Source organism: Dipodomys ordii, unplaced genomic scaffold (genome assembly GCF_000151885.1).
Source record: "Dipodomys ordii isolate 6190 unplaced genomic scaffold, Dord_2.0 Scaffold42, whole genome shotgun sequence".
Classification (NCBI taxonomy): domain Eukaryota; kingdom Metazoa; phylum Chordata; class Mammalia; order Rodentia; family Heteromyidae; genus Dipodomys; species Dipodomys ordii.
This window is the reverse complement of record NW_012267258.1, coordinates 3,888,889-3,907,946: the sequence shown is the minus strand read 5'-3', so window position 1 is coordinate 3,907,946 and position 19,058 is coordinate 3,888,889. Positions and strand designations below refer to the sequence as shown.

General features: G+C 37.3%; 1 protein-coding gene across 3 annotated transcripts in view; it reads right to left on the bottom strand.

The window, feature by feature from the left end:
- The window catches only part of Senp1 (SUMO1/sentrin specific peptidase 1), a 56,410-nt gene that overhangs the window by 15,867 nt on the left and 21,485 nt on the right, over positions 1-19,058 (bottom strand). For all 3 annotated transcript variants that reach the window (XM_013018863.1, XM_013018861.1, XM_013018862.1), the window contains 7 exons: positions 10,678-10,781; positions 10,310-10,596; positions 9,287-9,341; positions 7,210-7,248; positions 5,281-5,365; positions 4,938-5,093; positions 3,104-3,235 (listed from right to left, as the gene is read on the bottom strand). In XM_013018863.1, the coding sequence (XP_012874317.1) occupies positions 3,104-3,235; positions 4,938-5,093; positions 5,281-5,365; positions 7,210-7,248; positions 9,287-9,341; positions 10,310-10,596; positions 10,678-10,781 (858 nt within the window). The remainder of the gene's footprint in view (positions 1-3,103; positions 3,236-4,937; positions 5,094-5,280; positions 5,366-7,209; positions 7,249-9,286; positions 9,342-10,309; positions 10,597-10,677; positions 10,782-19,058) is intronic.

Sequence of the window (19,058 nt, the reverse complement as noted above, 5' to 3'; positions counted from 1 at the left end):
TTCCCAGCCCTGATATGTAATTTCTTTCCTTTTGCTTAGTGTCAGCTGTTCCCTCTTTCCCGATCCCTCCCTCCATCCGTCCCTCCCTCCCTCCTGCCATTGAGTTGCTTAGTTTGTTTTGATTAAGGTACTTGTATTTTTAAGTGGTATGATTTTTCTCATAAGGTGAATTTTCCTTCCTCTTCATATGTATAGTCATTAAAAATGTTTTTATTAACATGTGTTAACTATACAGTGCTTAATAACTTTTGATTGGATACTGAACATTTTGAGTTTTATGTTGGGTTTTGTTGTTGCTGCTGTTTACTGTATTACTTAAAATTTAAATACAGCCTATGAAATTGACAGGATATACAAAAAGTAGTAATATTTATTTGAAGAAATAATAGAATTTAAAAGAGGATAAACTACTTATAAAAGAGCATTCGGCGCTAGGACGGTGGCTCAGTGGTAGAGTGCTTGCCTTGCATGCATGAGGCCCTGGGTTCAATTCCTCAGCACCACATAAGCAGAAAAAGCCTGAAGTGGGGCTGACGCTCAAGTGGTAGAGTGCTAGCCTTCAGCTGAAGAGCTGAGGGACAGTGCCTAGGCCCAGAGTTCAGGCCTCAAAAAAAAAAAAAAGACAGCATTCACAACTGAGAAAGAGAATTATGTACTTTTACAATGACTAGCAATGCTTTCTTTGTCTTCTTTATGCATTTCAAGTATTTTACTTCCACATTACAGTCCTACAGTATGCTTAGTTCTGTTAGTCAACTGTCTTTTAGAAATATCAAAAGATAAAGAACATTTCCATTGCTCTTCAGTCCCATCAGTCAGAATGATATTTCCAATATGTAGCAAAATTTAAGGCTACATAATATTTCATCAGAATCTTGACTTCTCAAAGGCAATAACTTTGAAAGCCTAACAAGCGTAATTCTTTTTTTTTTTTGTCAATCAAGGGGCTTGAACTCTGGGCTTGGTCACTATCCCTAGCTCTTCAGCTCAAGGCAAGCACTCTACTGCTTGAGCCACAGTGCCACTTCTTTTTTCTTTTTGCTTATGTGGTGCTGAGGAATCGAACCCAGGGCCTCAGGCATGCAAGGCAAGTGCTCTACCACTGAGCCACCTTCCCAGCCCCTGCATGATTCTTTTTAAATGGTGCTTTTTAAAATTGTTCTCATCATTACTGAACATGAATTAGCACTACTTTCAAGGTTAACATTCTGAAATCTGAAGAAAAGCACTCTCTACAAAGTTGTAAGTATGTGTGGGAAGAATAAAGTAGACAAGAAATCTTTAGTTTCCCCAACTCCTCTAAATAATTTCCATTAAAACTTTGCTTGCTAAACATCCAGTGATGGGTTCATGGAATAGAAAATACTATGTTTTGATGAATACTGCCTCTGTTAAGGGTTCTTACTGAGGTGGAATTCACAGTGAAGTGCAAGAACTCAGCTAATATCCTACTCACTCCTGCCCTCTAGAAGGTTTTCCCTGCTTTACAACAAGCAAGCTTCAATCTCTTTAAAATAACTTTCTCTCCAGCAGTGGCCGGCAAAAAAAAATAGCAAATGACTAAAGATCAAAAATACCTTATTAATGGACATTTTTGTTTATTCTTTATTTTCATTTTCCTCCTTGATTTGATGAGCCTCCCCTATTATTTGAACCAATGTTATAATATCTGAGGTGCTAAATAAAACTCCCCCCCCCCGCCACCATAGTACCAAAACAGATATTCCTTATCATTCTTTAGCTCCTGAAATTTTCTTATAAACTGACCAATAGTACCAACAATAGGAGCCCCAGAAAAAAAAAATCAACATCTTGAACATAATGTAAGACTCTTTCATTCTATATACTTGATCCCATTATGGATCAAATTTAAGATTCTAGAACAGCCTGGTACAGTAGATAAGACCCAATGCTTGGATTAGAATCTTGGCTGTGCTACTTACTAGTTATAATATCTTGTAAATTTCTTAACCTTTTTCTTTTTATCTATAGAATAGAGATGTTAAACTATAATATCTATTTCCCAGGATACCTATTTACAAGAGTAGAACATATAAACATTTAAAATAACTCTTCATTCTCTGCTTTATGGTGAGAACATCCTTCTGACATAAAACTTCTGACATACAGGCTTTTATAGGTTTAGAAATAAGATTGGTCAGTTTAAAAATCATACTGTAATTAATATACTTAATTGATATTAGGAGGTGCTGGTGGCTCATGCCTATAATCCTAGCTACTGAGGAGGCTGAGATCTGAGGATCACAGTTCAAAGCCAGCTCAGGCAGGAAAATCCATGAGACTTATCTCCAATTAACCCTAGAAAACTGGAAGTGGAGCTGTAGCAAAGTGATACAATGTAAGCCTTGAGAAAAAGAGCTCAGGGATAGTGCCCAGGTCTTGAGTTCAGGCCCCAGGAGTGATAAAAAAAATAATAAAAATATCATGATAAAGACTATATTGAGAAATTTATCACTTACAATGCAAGCAGACATAGAATGGGAAATAGAAAAACTGAATTCCTGTATAAAACCCCTAAAGTATTCCTCCATGTTACAAGACAGTCGGCTATTAAATAAAGATAGGAACTGCAAGGCAGATGCTTTAAAAAGAAGATGAATGTCAATGTGCTTTCTCTTCCCTTCAATGCTCAAAGCCTTAATGAAACAAAAACTGAATCCAATAATTCTATACTTTATAGTACATAAAAATCACCTGAAGTTGGTTCAGTGGTAGAGTGCTTGCCTCGCATGCCTGAGGCCCTGGGTTTGATTCCTCAGCACCATATAAGCAGAAAAAAGCTGGAAGTAGTGCTGTGGCTCAAGTGGTAGGGTGCTAGCCTTGAGCTGAAGAGCGGAGGGACAGCGCCCAGGCCCAGAGTTCAGCCTCCAAGACCGACAAAAAAAAAAAAATCCCCTGAAATATGGATTAGAAAATGTGTATATCTACTATCTTTCCTCATACTTACAAGAAAAGAAACTTAAAGTGGTGATTCTGATGCAGATCATCTAAGGACTATGTTTTCAGAAACAGTGAACTAGCACCCTTAGTTTCCATTTGATGTTCAACTACTACTTGTATACAAAAGTAAGTTCAAGAGTACCTCATCATTGAGCCAATTCAAATGGTTTAGAGTTTGAATATCTTTGCGTGTAATGGTTAAACGGAATGCTTCACTGAGAACTTCATCTTGGTTCCCATTACGAAACACACTCTTTATTTCTTTCTCCATTTCCTAAGAAAACAAAAGATGACAAAAATTAAACCACATGGCTTCAGACAAACCACCAATCTCCAGACTATATTTATCATTAATCAACTGCTTGTCAACTTACAATTAATTTTTCATAGAAGGTAATAATGGAATAAAGGGTAGTTTTTTAAGATACTATTTTCTTAGAAAAGATTTTACTTTTAAAAAATGTAAACATATGCCAGGCGCCTTTGGCTCATGCCTGCAATCCTAGCTACTCAGGAGGCTAAGATTTGAGGATCACAGTTTGAAGCCAGCCCAGCAGAAAAGACCCCATGAGACTCTTATTTCCAATTAATCACTCAAAAACAGGAAGTGGTGCTGTGGCTCAAGTTGTAGAGTGTTAGCCTTGAACACAAAGAGGACCAGGGACAGTGCCCACGCTCTGAGTTCAAGCCCCACAAATGGACAAAAATAATTTTTAAAAATATAAATATACAATTGGAACAACTATAAACTGTGTTATACTCACCAGCCTCAACTACTTTTTTATTAAAGCCAGGGCCCAGACCCTTGCACATACATGGAAGTACTTTACCAATGAGCTATATTCTAGAGTATGAATTAAGGAACAGATTGTTCAAATGCACAGACTTCTTTGTAGTTCCCAAATTTTCCACACTGGGTTTTCATTACTTAAAAGAGACACAGTTCAATTCAGCTTACAATTTGGTTATCAAATTACTGTACATGTGAGTAAAACAAATCAGTCCCCAGGTTTGATGCTCAGAATAAAAAACTTACAGGCTAGATACCATTGACTCCCACCTGCAATCCTAGCTAATGAGGAGACTGCTCAAGCAGGAGTCTGTGAGACTCTTATATCCAATTAATCACCACCAAAATGCAAAACCCAAAAAGCCAAAAGTAGAACTGTGACTCAAGTAGACTCAAGAGCACTAGCTTTGAGGAAAAAATCTAAGGAAGAGCACCCAGGCCCTGAATTCAAATCCTCAGTACAAGCACCAAAATTTAAATTCACCTGCCTTAAATAAAAATGCACATGAAATGAAATATAAATTTATCAAATGCTTTTTCGAGGCAGTTTAAGGCCACTTATAATTTTTCCAGAAATTTTCAAAACACGTTTTTTAAAAATAGGTCATGGGTTTGATCTCAGGGCCTGGGTTCTGTCCTTGAGCCTTTTCACTAGCACTCTACCACTCTGAGCCACTGTGCCACTTCTGGCTTTCTCATGGTTAACTAGAGATAAGAGTCTCATGGACTTCCCTACCCAGGCTAGTTTCAAACCTAAGATCTCTGACTCATGGGTAGCTAGGATTACAGACATGAGCCACTGGCACCCGGACATTCAATAAACTTTTAAAATATAGTGAAGGGAAGGTGGCTCAGTGGTAGAGTGCTTGCCATGCATGCATTAGGCCCTAGGTTCAATTTCTCAGCACCACATATGCAGAAAAAGCTGTAAGTGGCACTGTGGCTCAAGTGGTAGAGCACTAGCCTTAAGCTGAAGAGCTGAGAGACAATGCCCAGGTCTAGAGTTCAGGCCCCACAACCAACAAAAATAAAAAAAAATATAGTGAAAATTGGTATGTAATGCATAGACAGAAGTATATAATAAAATCTAAATACCAAACATTCTGTTACTTTATGTATGAAAATTTCCCACACATTCTTTCTAAACAAGATTTGCTAACATAGGAATTTATAGCATGTACTTTACCTCTGTAATTTCAGGAAAATCATCTTCACTATCAGTTAATTTATGACTTTTTTTTTCTGTTTCTTGTGCGATTGTAACAGGGATCTCCTTTTCAAGAGGTACACGAAGATGCAGTTCTATTGAATCATGTACTGAATGTTCTAGTTCCTGTAATCTCTACAGAGAGAACTTCAGAATAAGTAGGATAAAGAAACCCACTATTTGAATAATGTAAACTGAGCAGTTCTATCTGGAAAGACTTATCATAAAATACTATGATACTATACACTCTTGCAATCAAAACAGCAACTATTCAAATCCAGATAATGTTCCAAAATTTTATAATCTTACTCAATTTTTTTACCTGGTTTTGCAGCTGTAAGGCTAGTGCTTTCTGCTCTTCAATCTGGCGAAATCTTTCCCGTGCTCGAGAATCATAAACACTAGTTCTAGAAAATGAAAAGTAACATAAATACAGACTGCCCTTTTCTCATTAGTCACATATTTCTTTTTCTTTTTTTTTTTTTTTTTGGGTCCGGTCTTGGGGCCTGAACTCTGGGCCTTGGTACACTGTCCCTCAGCTCTTCAGCTCAAGGCTAGCACTCTACCACTGGAGCCACAGTGCCACTTCCAGTTTTTTTCTTTTTGCTTATGTGGTGCTGAGGAATCAAACCCAGGGCCTCATGCATGCAAGGCAAGCGCTGTACCACTGAGCCACCTTCCCAGCCCCCAATTACATTATTTCTGTACAGTGAATATTAAATATAAAGAACTCTCATGTAGAAAGTTCAAAATCCTTACAGTAACTTATATCTTACCACAATTACATTTTAAAACAGTAAAACAATATGATGCTGCTAAAATTACTATATCATTTTAAGTGAAATGATTATCTATATAAATGGGTTGTTCAGTACGTACAGACTAGTTTTATAGGAATTTGTCACCTTTTGTTCTTTAATGAGGGATGGTTAGGGTGCTTGAATGTAGAGCCTCAAGCTCTCACTCAGATTTTCCTCCTCACAGCTGGCTTTTTACTATTTGAGCCACACTTCTACTTCTGGCTTTCTGCTGGTTAAGTGGAGGTAAGTCAGCCAGGACTACCTTTAAACCATTATCTCCAGATCTCAGCTTCCTGAATGATCATTCCTTTTATTTGGTAAACGTTATTCTAATTATGGTAAAAAGTGAAACTTCGGGCTGGGAAGTTGGCTCAGTGGTAGAGTGCTTGCCTTGCATGCCTGAGGCCCTGGGTTCGATTCTTCAGCACCACATAAGCAAAAAGAAAAAAGCCGGAAGTGGTGCTGTGGCTCAAGTGGTAGAGTGCTAGCCTTGAGCTGAAGAGCTGAGGGACAGCGCCCAGGCCCAGAGTTCAGGCCCCATGACCGGACCAAAAAAAAAAAAAAAAAAAGTGAAACTTCATGATGGTAATCCCCAAATGGAATTGATCTCAAAGAAGATAGTAAGATACTAACAAGTTTCTAATTAATATACGGTATTTTTTTTTGCAGGGCCTGGGCGCTGTCCCTCAGCTCTTCAGGTAGTGCTCTACCACTTGAGCTACAGCACCACTTCTGGCTTTTTCTGCTTATGTGGTGCTGAGGAATCGAACCTAGGGCCTCATGCATGCAAGTTAAGCACTCTACCACTGAGCCACCTTCCCAGCCCAATATACTACATTTTTGTTTTAATTTTTTATACCACCCCCATACTTCATTTTTGATAGTTCATTTTTTCAAAGTTACTAAGTCCAGATTTGGAAAACTGGAAGTTCATGCAACTGGGGGAAATGCTTAAAGAGATTTCTTAAAGAGATTTCCAAAATTATTCAATAAGTTAGTTTTTCCAATTGTCATAATAAAGGTATTTATTAATTCATTTTAGCTTCAACAACTGTTACAGGCTTAATGTACATGAAAATAAAAATATCCCAACCTTAAGAGAATTTTTTTTTTAAATCAGTCGTAGGGCCTGAACTCTGGGCCTGGGCATTGTCCTTCAGCTCTTCAGCTGGTTAGAGCTCTACCACTTGAGCCACAGCACCACTTCCGGCTTTTTTTGCTTAGTGGTGCTGAGGAATCAAACCAGGGCCTCATGCATGCAGGGCAAGCACTCTACCACTGAGCCACCTTCCCAGCCCCGTTAAGAGAATTTTTAAAACTCAACAACTTAAAAGTACAAATAGAATTTTTACTCTTATAACAACAGAATAAATATAATTAATTGCTTGAGTTCTTCTAACTGAAAAATAAAGTTACTGAGAAGGAAAAAAATACCAAAAACAATAACTTACAGTTCTTTGATCCACAGCTCTGCCTGGAATAAGGTAGGACTGTAGGTAGAAAAAGAAAAATGAACAGAAGGCTTAGAAAAAAATTCAAATATTTTTACCAACAAAAGCAGTCATTTAAATAGTTCAAATACTATTAAATACTAAGACTATTTTACTATTAAGACTATTTTACAAGTATAGAATAAAAGGTACCTAACTGACACAAATAAATTGTAATTGAGAATGAAAAAACAGAAATATGAATCAAATATAGATATATAAGTAAAAAAAATGACCCAAAGCTCAACTGAAAAATTGTCTAGAATAGTTTCCTGTGTGCATGAAAGAATGGCATTATTTGAAAGAGCACATCATTATGAAGATAATACATTAAGCCAGAAAATTACTCTTCCCAACTGGTTCACACTGACTTAATGAAATCTTAGGGATTCTTAAAGAGTCTTTGTCAGTCTGAGTCAAAATATTCAAGGCCGGGCTAGTATATGTCTGAGTCAAGCAGAAAAGGTCAGATAAGTTGATGTAAGGGAAATGAACCCTAAGATATGTATTCAAATGTTTTTTTTCTTTCATGCGATTGTTTCTAACACATTTATAAGATGATTTCTTTGTTGCTTTGTATGTCCCTCCCCCACAGTATAACCCCTGCTTTCACTGTATTTGATGTTGGTATAATTTGTGGAGGGGAAGGGAAAAAACAAATTGTTTAAATAGGGATACGGGTGGACCCACTGCAACAATGAGATGTACAAGTCCTTATGTCAAAAACGAACTTTACAACTTTGGTGGGGGGGGATAGGGGGAAGGCGGAGGGAGGATGGGAAGGGATGGGAAGGAGAAACAAAGGAGACTACAATGCTTGATAAGAAATGTACTCATTATCTTGCCCATGCAATTGTAATCCCTCTGTATAGTATTTTCACAATTTAAAAAAAAGAAAGAAAAAAAATATATATATATATATTCAAGGCCAGGAACCAATGGCTCCACCAGTGATCCTAGCTACTCAGGAGCCTGAGATCTTAGAGGAACTCAGTATGAAGTCAGCCTGGGCAGAAAAGTCCTCAAACCTCCAATTAATTAGCAAAAAGCAGGGTTCGAAGTATTGCCCAAGTGCAAGAGTGTGAGCTGTGAGCAAGCAAGTGAGCAAGTGAGTTCAAGCCCTGGTATTGGCAAAAATTCCCTACCAAAATACTATATCCAACCAAATGATAGCAGATACTAACGTTCCCCATATCAACTTACTAATAAGCCTATGAGCCAAAGTACAGAAACAACACGACTCTATTCCAGAGGTCAGTCCCATTCATGTGGCTCTTGTGGACAACCCAAGTGAATAATAGAGTCACAAGGCATGGCAATTGTCCTAAAGCTTTTTGTTTTTCTCAACTTTCTTTGCAAACCCCAAACTAAGGGGTTTTTAGAGATAAAGTCTCAAGGACTTTTCTGCCTGGGCTAGCTTCATTTGACTACAATCCTCCAAACCTCAGCCGCATGACAGCAGCTAGCCAGTGGAACCCAGATCCGTGTTATTCTTGAGTCATCATTAGGAGAAATCTTATGTAAAGGAAAGGCAGATTTTCAAACAGAGCCACAGATGAACTCTTTCATCTAAGATCAATTTCTTCCAAAAAAGAATTACTAGTTTTGAATACTTGCAAAACATTTTTCTAAGTACTTTACTGCAAATTATTCTTCACGACAGTAAGGTATTAATATTAGCATTTTATTGTAATCAAACAGATTCAGAACAATAACTTCTCCAAAACACATGAAGCCTGAAAGAGCCAATATCAAAAACTAAATCTGACTCTAAAAACCATATAACAGCTGGGCGGCAGTGGTTGAAGCCTGAGGATTGAGATCTGAGGACTGAGGTTTGAAGCCAGCCTGGGCAGCAAAGTCGTAAGACTCTTATCTCCAATTAACCACCAAAAATCCAGAAGCAGAGCCTGAGGCTCAAGCAGTAGAGCACCATCCTTGAGCACTAAAGCTCAGGGACAGTACCCAGGCTCTGAGTTCAGCACCAAGACTAGACCAAAATTTAAAAAAAAAAAGACTTTTTTCCCCCTCAGTTTACCTGGGAATTAGAGTCTGAGAGTCTTTCACTTTGAGTAAAATCACGGAGTCTGACCCTAACAAAGAAATATAAAAACATTTCATTAATAAATTCTTTCAAGTTATATTTCCTAGATGCTTTAAGTTCCTGAACTTTGCATTGTATGTGTCCGTTAGCATCTATTCCTGTGCTGTGCTTGCTCCTTGTGCTTCCACTTCCTGGTTCTGGGAATAAAAATGTGCTGAGATTTCTTAAAAGCCTTTAGACCATGATGTTTTATAAAACTGAATTAGATGAAATGAGGGAAAAAGGAGGAAAAAAGAGAAAAAAGGCACTATAGGTGAAGTCCAAAAGGTAGAAATTTTATCATCCTATCATTTATTTTCTGTGTAAAATACTAATGAAAGACAGGAATCATCCTCCTAGAGTGCTATGATTGGGGCTGGGAAGGTGGCTCAGTGGTACAGCGCTTGCCTTGCATGCATAAGGCCCTGGGTTCGATTCCTCAGCACCACATAAGCAAAAAGAAAAAAGCCGGAAATGGCGCTGTGGCTCAAGTGGTAGAGCTCTAGCTTAGAGCTGAAGAGCTGAGGGACAGCGTCCAGGCCCACAGTTCAGGCCCCACGACCGGACCCAAAAAAAAAAAAGAAAAGAAAAAAAATAGAGTGCTATGATTGACTATTAAGTGGTAAAATAAATGTAATTAAACAGTGCAAAGTGGTATATTTGTTCCCATCTAGGATCCTCGTATTTCCCATAAAATGTATGTTTCTGTCATACAACACATTTTTTTTTTAGTAAAAATAAAGCATTACATGAAGTTATCTGCATGTTAGGAAAGAAAAAGAAGGGAGGAAAAGAAAAAAGAATCTTATTTGTAGTTTTTTATTTTCTTATAGCATGGGTAACTGAATTACCTATATTTTAGTTTCTTATGTGTTAACTAATATTATATTATGTATATATATTACAGTGTTGCCTGTAATCGATCCAATAGATAGTTCATTGGTTGTTAGGTTTAAAAATAAATGATCTCCTCTTTACCTTCAGATTGTGTATTTGATGCGGGTAAGTTATCTGACTGATGCAGAATTGAGGGTTGATCACCAGGAGGTTGATGGCCAGGATCAGAATCTTTGGATTTAAATGCAACATCTGGGGTATATGACGATAGGGAATATGCACTGTGGGACAGCTGTTCTTGGGGAGTTAAAATGCTGGCAGATCCAGATGATGAAGTATCAGAGCCAATGATATAAGATGCACAAGAATTTCCATTTTTAAACAGTGAGTCTTTCAATGTATTCTTACTGGAACTAAGACATCGAGACCTAAGAAGAGAAGCAGTTAATTCAATATCAAATAACAAATTACAAAATTAAACTTATTTGAAAGATGCTTTTAAGACTCACAGGTGTAAAGGAAAATGTGTGGTAGGTTTAGCTACGGAGAACTGTTTCCCTGTTACCATCTGTAGAAGCTGTCTGTAGATCTCTCTTTCTTCTTCTTGAACTGTCTATAAAGTTAAAAAAAAAAGTCTTAAATACATCTGATGAGGCAAGTATTTCTCAAATGAGCATCTAGATAGGATACTAAAAACTACTAAAAGTCCAGCAGTCCTAAAGATAAAGAAATATGCTTTTTCTTAGACTAGGGGCATGGCTGAAGTGGTAGTGCATCTGTCTAGGAAGCAGGAGGATCTGAGTTCAAACCCTAGTACTAGAGGGGGGAAAAAAAAGGTACACTGAAGATATTCTAGGAAGTTAGTAAATGTATATAAAAGAGGTTGAGTATAATAAATCCCTAGCTGGGTGCCAGTGGCTCATGCCTTTAATTCTAGCTATTCAGGAAGCTGAGATCTAAGGATTGTGGTTCAAAGCCCAAGCAGGAAAGTCTATGAAACTCTTATCTCCCATTAAAAACACCAAAAGAACTAGAAATGGAGCTATGGCTCAAGTAGTACAGTGCTAGCTTTGAGTAAAAAAGCTCAGGGACAGTATACAGGTCTGAGTTCAATCTCCAGAACTCGCACACGTGCGCACACACACACATGCACACATGCACACGCACACACACACACACACACACACACACACACACACACACACACACACACACACACACACACACACAGTAAATCTAGATAGTATGTTATAGAAAATTATGAAGTATATTTTTAAATAATAGCACAGAGAAACCAAGAGGTCAGAAAGCAATAATTTTAAAGGTAGGGAATATCTGACTCAAGCTTTGTAAGAGCCACATATTGTTTGGTACATGATGGGACAGAAATAAATACTGCTTCTCAGCTTCCCAAGGCCTATTAGCTTATGTTGATCATTTCTACCCTTTGCAGAAAAAAAGGTGCTTCACCTCTCTAAACGGTAAGTTCTAGAAATAAAACATTTGAGGACTTCTAAATATGAATTCAAACAAATCCCTTAAGTCCTAATGCCTATGAGATCTGCAATTTTTATTATCTTCAAATAGCAGTTTCAATTTAACATGTCCACTTATCCGTACAATGCATTTTGATCAGTGTCACCCCTTCAATAATTCTTTCCCTTCCCATCGATCCCATCCTCACTCATTTCCTAAACTTTTCAAATTCCATTTTCATGTATGTACACTGAGGAGCATCAGTGTACTCACTTACTATTCTCTCCATTCACGCACAACCACACCCTTCAGAGAAGGCATGTTTTCAGCTCCTTGATGCTCATTTTGTTAAACTGTCTATTAATTGGTCCAAGGAGTTGTATCATGAAAACCCATCCATTCTTATATCATACTTTAGCCAGTTTCATCATGTATATATGTGTAGGATCCTGTATGTGCTTTCATCTATGTTTATTTTTTAAACAGAAGTTAGATTTAACTTCCACATTAGAAAGAAAATATGCACCCTTTCTTAGAAATAAATGAGTATTCCAGACAGATAGTTAACAAATGCAAAGCTCTTTGTGCTCAATGTGTTCAAGTGGTAAGCCAGTATGAATGAAGAGAAGTAGAAAAGAAACAAGCTCCCTTAGCACAGAAGCAGATTGCATAAGGACTTGTGCTCTTGTAAAGCATCTACACAGATCCCTGAAGTAAGGAGCTGTCTTTTAAAATCTCACATCCTAAATAATACAATCAGTCTTCACAAAATAATTTCAAACATTATGCTACTGTTAGAAACATCTTAGACTGTGACCTTTCAATATGTATATAAGTATGTTATGTTGTTTAATGACAACTGTTTGTTAAAAGTAGAATGAGCTGGGAATACATTTCAGTGGTAAAGCACTTGCCTATCAAACACCAGGCTCTGAGTTTGATTCTCAGTACTATTTAAGAAAAAGAAAATCAGAAAGAAGTAACTCAAAGGGAAAATGATACTAAGTATTTTCTTCTTGAATCTTCTGTTGTTGCTACAACATTCATAACTACATATTCAGCATAATATTAAATACATCTACTAGAATATTTTATTTATTTTTGGTGCCAGTTCTGGGGCTTGAACTCATCAGGCTTGAGCACTCTCCCTCAGCTTTTTTGGTCAAGGCTAGCACTCTACTACTTGAGCCACAACTTCACCTCCAACTTTTTCCATTTTTTTTCTTTTTTTCTTTTTTTGTGCTTAATTAAAGAGTCTCCCAAACTTTCCTGCTCAGCTGGCTTCAAACCACAATCCTCAGATCTCAGCCTCCTGAGTAGCAGGGTTACAGGCAGAAGCCACTGTGCCTGCCTCTAGAATACCTTTAAACAGTGAAGCTAGCCAGGAGCTGGTGGCTAACATCTGTAATCCTAGCTACTTGGAAGGCTGAGATCTGAGGATCACGGTTCAAAGCCAGCCTGGGCAGGAAAGTCCATGAAACTCTTATCTCCAATAAACCACTAGAAAACCGGAAGTGGTGCTGTAGCTCAAGTGGTAGAGCACTTGCCTTGAGCTGAAGAGCTGAGGGACAGCGTTCAGGCCCAGAGTTCAAGCCCCAAGACCGACAATAAAAACAGTGAGGCTGACAATTTCCTATGAGAATTGAACATTTGAATAAGGAAGAAATAACTGAACGTTAGGTAGAAGAATTGACCTAAACCCCATTATCTTATGCCTTAGACATTAATATCCAAATGATGATGGTCTCCTTTTCTAGCAATCGTTCATAGTATTTTGACAGCACAAAAATAATATTAAAAAGGCAATTTCCAGATAGAAATTATATAATAAAAGGTGCTTAGGAGCTTATTTTTTGATAAAAAAGCATTCATTTCTTTCTTGGAGGAAGAGGAGCAGGAGAAAAGCTTGGCATTGCTAACTTTTTTATATTTGGCTTTGCTCTAAGCCAATCATCTTGGGTTACAGGGAAAGACAGTACTAATCAATAACATCTTTGTTTTGATGTGTTTTTTTTTTGCCAGTCCGGGGACTTGAACTCAGGGCCGGGGCACTGTCCCTGAGCTTCTTTTGCTCAAGGAGAGCACTCTGCCACTTAAGCCACAGTGCCACTTCTGGCTTTTTCTGTTTATATGGTACTAAGGAATCAAACCCAGGGCTTCATGCATGCTAGGCAAGCATTCTACCACTAAGTCACATTCCCAGCCCTTGGTTTTGTTTTTGTTTGTTTACAGCACTGGGGTTTGAACTCAGGCCTTAATACTTGCTAGGCAGGTGCCCTTACCACTGAACCACACCTCTAGCTATAATCAATAACATGTTTATGATATGGGACTAAGATATCTCTAAGGAACAATAGAACCTCATCACAACAATCTGCCAAGCAAAAATGACTCTTGTAACAATCTCCCAGAACCCCTACCAAAACTAGGACTATGATTCTTTTCACTGGAAAAATACTTTGACCAGGACTGTTTAATAGTTATATATATCCTCTCCTTCTGGTTTCAGTTCTTTGTTATTTAAAACCTTTTGCTCAGCCAGGCATTGGTGGCTCATACCTGTAATCCTGACTACTCTGGAGACTGGGATCTGTGGTTTGAAGTTCAGAAGCCAGCCCTGGCAGGAAAGGAAAGTCCATGAGATTCTTATCTCCAATTAACCACCAGAAAACCAGAAGTAGGGCTGTAGCTCAGAGTGATAGACCAATAGCCTTGAGCAAAAGACCTCAAGGGACAGCGCTCAGGCTCTGAATTCAAGCCCCATGACTGACAAAAAAAAATAGAATAAATAAAACCTTTAGCTCATAGCAGTACCTTGAAGACACCTGAAGATGAACTTAAGTATTGTCTTTCCATGGCTATTTGTGCCATGTAATAAGCCTCTTTCTCTGCCCTATGTTACGTCTTTTTTTTGTATGTGTGTGTGGTTTTTTTTTTGTTATGTCTCTTTATTTAGAATATAGACTGACAAATTTAACCAAAAGAAAAAGAGAGCAGATCCAAATTAATAAAAATAAGTGAGAATGATACTATAATAACATCACTGAAATACAAAGAATCTTAGGGAACATTTTGAAAACTTGTATTCCAATCTATTGGAAAATCTATAAGAAATGGATACATTACCAACATAGAAACTAGAAATATAAACAACCTAAAGAAATAAACAATAAAGATATTGAAGTAGTAATAAAAAAGTATCTTTATTTTTTAAAAAAATGGACTGACTCATTGATGAATTCTTCCCAGGCTGTTAAAGAAAAACTGAAAGTAATGTTTCTCAAACTATTCCATAAAACAGAAAAGAAACGAATGCTTCCAAGGTCATTCTATAAGGTCAATATTACTCTGAAATAAAAACTGGGTAAGTGGGTCTGGGAAGGTAGAGTGCTTGCCTTGCATGCATGAGGCTCTGGGTTCAATTCCTCAGCAACATATAAACAGAAAAAGCAGGAAGTGTGCTGTGGCTCAAGTGGTAGAGCACTAGCCTTGAGCTGAAGAGCTAAAGGACAGTGCCCAGGCCCAGAATTCAGGCCCCAGGACTGACAAAAAAAAAAAAAAAAAAAGGACATAATAAAAAAAACTACAGAAATTGTTCCTTGATAAACAAAGATAAAAAAAATCCTCAATAAATTATTTGTAAAATTCAACAATACATTTTTAAAAATCATACTTATCATGTTATTTTCATTTCATAGATGCAAATATGTTTGAACATGCATAAAAGAATAAATATGAACAGCTAGTAACAGAAAAGGACAAAAATCACATAACCTTTCAAAGATGTAGAACAAAACCTCTTGAGAGAATTTCAAAATCCCTTCATGATAAAAACCCTGAAGAAAATAGGAACAGAAGAACATACCTCAACACAATAAAGGCTATTATGTGACAAACCTATAGCCAACATTGTAATACATTGGGGAAAAATCAGGAACAAGGATAGTCTACTCTTTCCACTCTTATTCAATATAGTGGTTGGAACAATAAGGGAAGAAAGAAATAAAAGATATAAAAACAAAAGTAGTAAACTCGCAATCTAAAGCTGTGATAGAGCCGAACACAGGTGGTTCACGCCTGTAATCCTAGCTACTCAGGAGGCTCAGATCTGAAGGCTGTGGTTCAAAGCCAGTTGGGACAGGAAAGTCCAAGAGACTCTTATCTCCAATTAACCACCAAAAAGCTGGAAGTGGTGTTGTAGCTCAAGTGGTAGAGCACTGGCCTTGAGCTGAAGAGCTCTGGGACAGCACCCAGGCTCAGAGTTCAAGCCCCACAACCAACAAAAAAAAATAAAAATAAAAATAAATAAAAATGTGATAGTACTATAATCCTACAGATGCACAACCCAAGAGTCCACTAGAAACTCTTAGATTTGATACTTTCACCAAAGAAGTTTGCCACAAAATCAGCATTCAAAAAGTTAGCAGATTTTCTATATAACTATGAAGTCTTTGAGAAAAAGTCAGAAAGATAATCCTATTCAGAATAACATTTTTTAGAAAAAAAGAATACCTAGGAATAAACCTAACAAAAGAAGTGATAGGCCTCTATAATATAAACAATGAAGAAACTGAAGGAAGACTTTAAAAGATAAAAAGACTCCCTACCTATGTTCATGGACTAGCAGATTTGATTCTGTTAAAAATGTCCATATTGCTACAAGTAACTACAGATTCAATAGACTGCCCCATCAAAAACCCGATATTCCTCCCAGAAATAGAAACAAGTAATTCTAATATTCATATGGAAGAGTGAAAGACTCTGAATAACCAAAGCTATCCTGAGCCTAAAAGAGCAATGATGGACATACTACAATACTTGATTTCAAAGTAATACTCCAGAGAAGTAGTAACAAAGAGCACATAAACTAGCAAAAAGAAAAACAAACAAAAACAAAACCAGACATGTAGACCAATGGAATAGAGTAGAAGAGCCAGAAATAAACCTACACAGAAAAAAGTCATGAGTCTTGAGGTGCCAAAATAATATACTGGAGAAGAGTGTAACAAATGATGCTGGGAAACCTGGAAAAGCTGAACTATCACTTACCCTGTACAAAAATCAACTCAAAATTATGAACAGACTCTAACAACTTAAGAAATAATAGCAAGAATTGGCAAATGGCGAATTTGATTCTATTAAATTTCATTTGCATAGCAAGTGAAACAATTATTGTAATGAAAAGATAGCCTACAGAATAGAAAAAAACAAAACAAAACTTTTGCCCACTATGCATCTGAGAAGAAATTAACTAAAAGAATTAATACTATAAGAATAAGCCAGATACTGGTGGCTTACACATGTAATCTTAGCTTTTCAGGAAGCTGAGATCTGGAGGATTGTGATTCGAAGCCAATCAGGAAAGAAAAGTTAGCTAAACTCCATCTCCAAAATAACCAGCAAAACCAAACAAGCAAACCAAGCAAGCTTAATAAACAAGTTTAGGAAACTCTCAAAAGAACATCTATAACATTTAGCTTTGCTAGAAAAACACAGGAAAAGGTAAGTCACTTGAAACTTGTAACACAATTCTATATTATAAACCATCTGGCACTTATTATAAAGCAAAAGAAAACACCTTTCTCTGTACATTATTAAATTGCTTTTGAATAAGAAAACTGGGGCAGCTGGGTACCAGAGGCGCAGGCCTGTAACTAGCTACGCAGAGAGGCTGAGATCTAAGGATTGTGATTCAAAGCCAGCCTGGGCAGAAAGTCTGTAAGACTCTTATCTCCAATAAATTACCAAAAAACAAACAAACAACAAAAGTAGAGCAATGGTTCAAGTGGTAGAGTAATGGCCTTGAGCAAAAAATGTTCAGGGACAGTGCCCAGGCCCTGAGTTTAAGCCCCTGGACTGGCCAAAAAAAAAAAGATGGGGAAAAAGGGAAGAATTAACAGGAAAAGCAGCAATAATTGGATAATTTGTGAGAGTTAGCTAATATTACATTTAAAAAACTAATAAAGGACCAATGATGGTTTTTAAAAGTATAAGACAGTATGTATCAGATTCCTGTAATTTGGTGACATTTTTATAATAAGCACCAGCATAAAACAACTGTAAGATTACAAAAATTTAATAGCAAACACAAAATAAATTTTAGCAAGCTAATAAATTGTTTGAACAGGGCTGGGAAGGTGGCTCAGTGGTAGAGCGCTTGCCTTGCATGCTTGAGGCCCTGGGTTCAATTCCTCAGCACCACATCAGCAAAAAGAAAAAAGCCGGAAGTGGCGCTGTGGCTCAAGTGGTAGAGCGCTAGCCTTGAGCTGAAGAGCTGAGGGACAGCGCCCAGGCCCAGAGTTCAGGCCCCACTACCGGACACACACACACACACACACACAAAAGCAAACAAAATAAATGGTTTGACTATAAATTACTTCTTTTTTTTTGGCTGGTCGTGGGGCCTGATCTCTGGGCCTGGGCACTATCCCTCAGCTCTTCAGCTCAAGACTAGCACTCTACCACTTGAGCTAGAGCACCTCTTCCAGCTTTTTTCTGCTTATGTGGTACTGAAGAATTGAACCCAGGGCCTCATGCATGCAATGCAAGCGTTCTACCACTGAGCCATCTTCCCAGCCCAAATATTGAATATAAATTCTTGGCTAATTTTTTTGTTTTTGGTTGGTCATGGGGCTTGAACTCTGGGCTTGGGCGCTGTCCCTGCGCTCTTCAGCTCAAGGCGAGCGCTCTACCGCTTGAGCCATAGCACCACTTCCTGACTATACATTATTTTAACTTTATAGTCTCCCTTTCATTTGTTTTAGCATACAAATAAATTTCAAGGAAATTAAACATTTCAACAACTTTTTGTTAAGTCCAAAATACTTGGTTTATGAGAAAACACTAAATAAAAATCACTTAAAAAATAAATTAATCACTGTCATCTATTATGACCGTCCATCACCTTCACATGCTAGTAATCTAGTAACTGTAACTGAAAAGAAACAACATGTGTTTTTATCATTTAAAGTTTTTATGGTCACTAACATTTTCTCTTTTCCAAACAGAACTTTATACCTAAATAACTGTAATATCAGACAGAAACTTCTGTAATCATGGAAATGTGTTTTATCTGTATTGTACAGTAACCACTAACCACATGTGGCTAATAAATTCTGGAAATGTAACTAATGTAACTGAGAAATTAAAATTTTAAACTCAACTAATTTAAATAATGCTGTGGCAAGTATTTATCCTACTATAGCATAGATCCTCCATATGACGTTTTGAATCACTTTGGATAGCCATATTTCCAAATTCTTCTTTGAAACTTCTTATCAGACTTCTATAAGTAGCAACATCTTAACCATAACTTTTGTAGCATTATATTACTGACGTTCAAAGACAAATCCAGCACTAATTCTTTTTTTTTTTTTTTGGGTCCAGTCGTGGGGCCTGAACTCTGGGCCTGGGC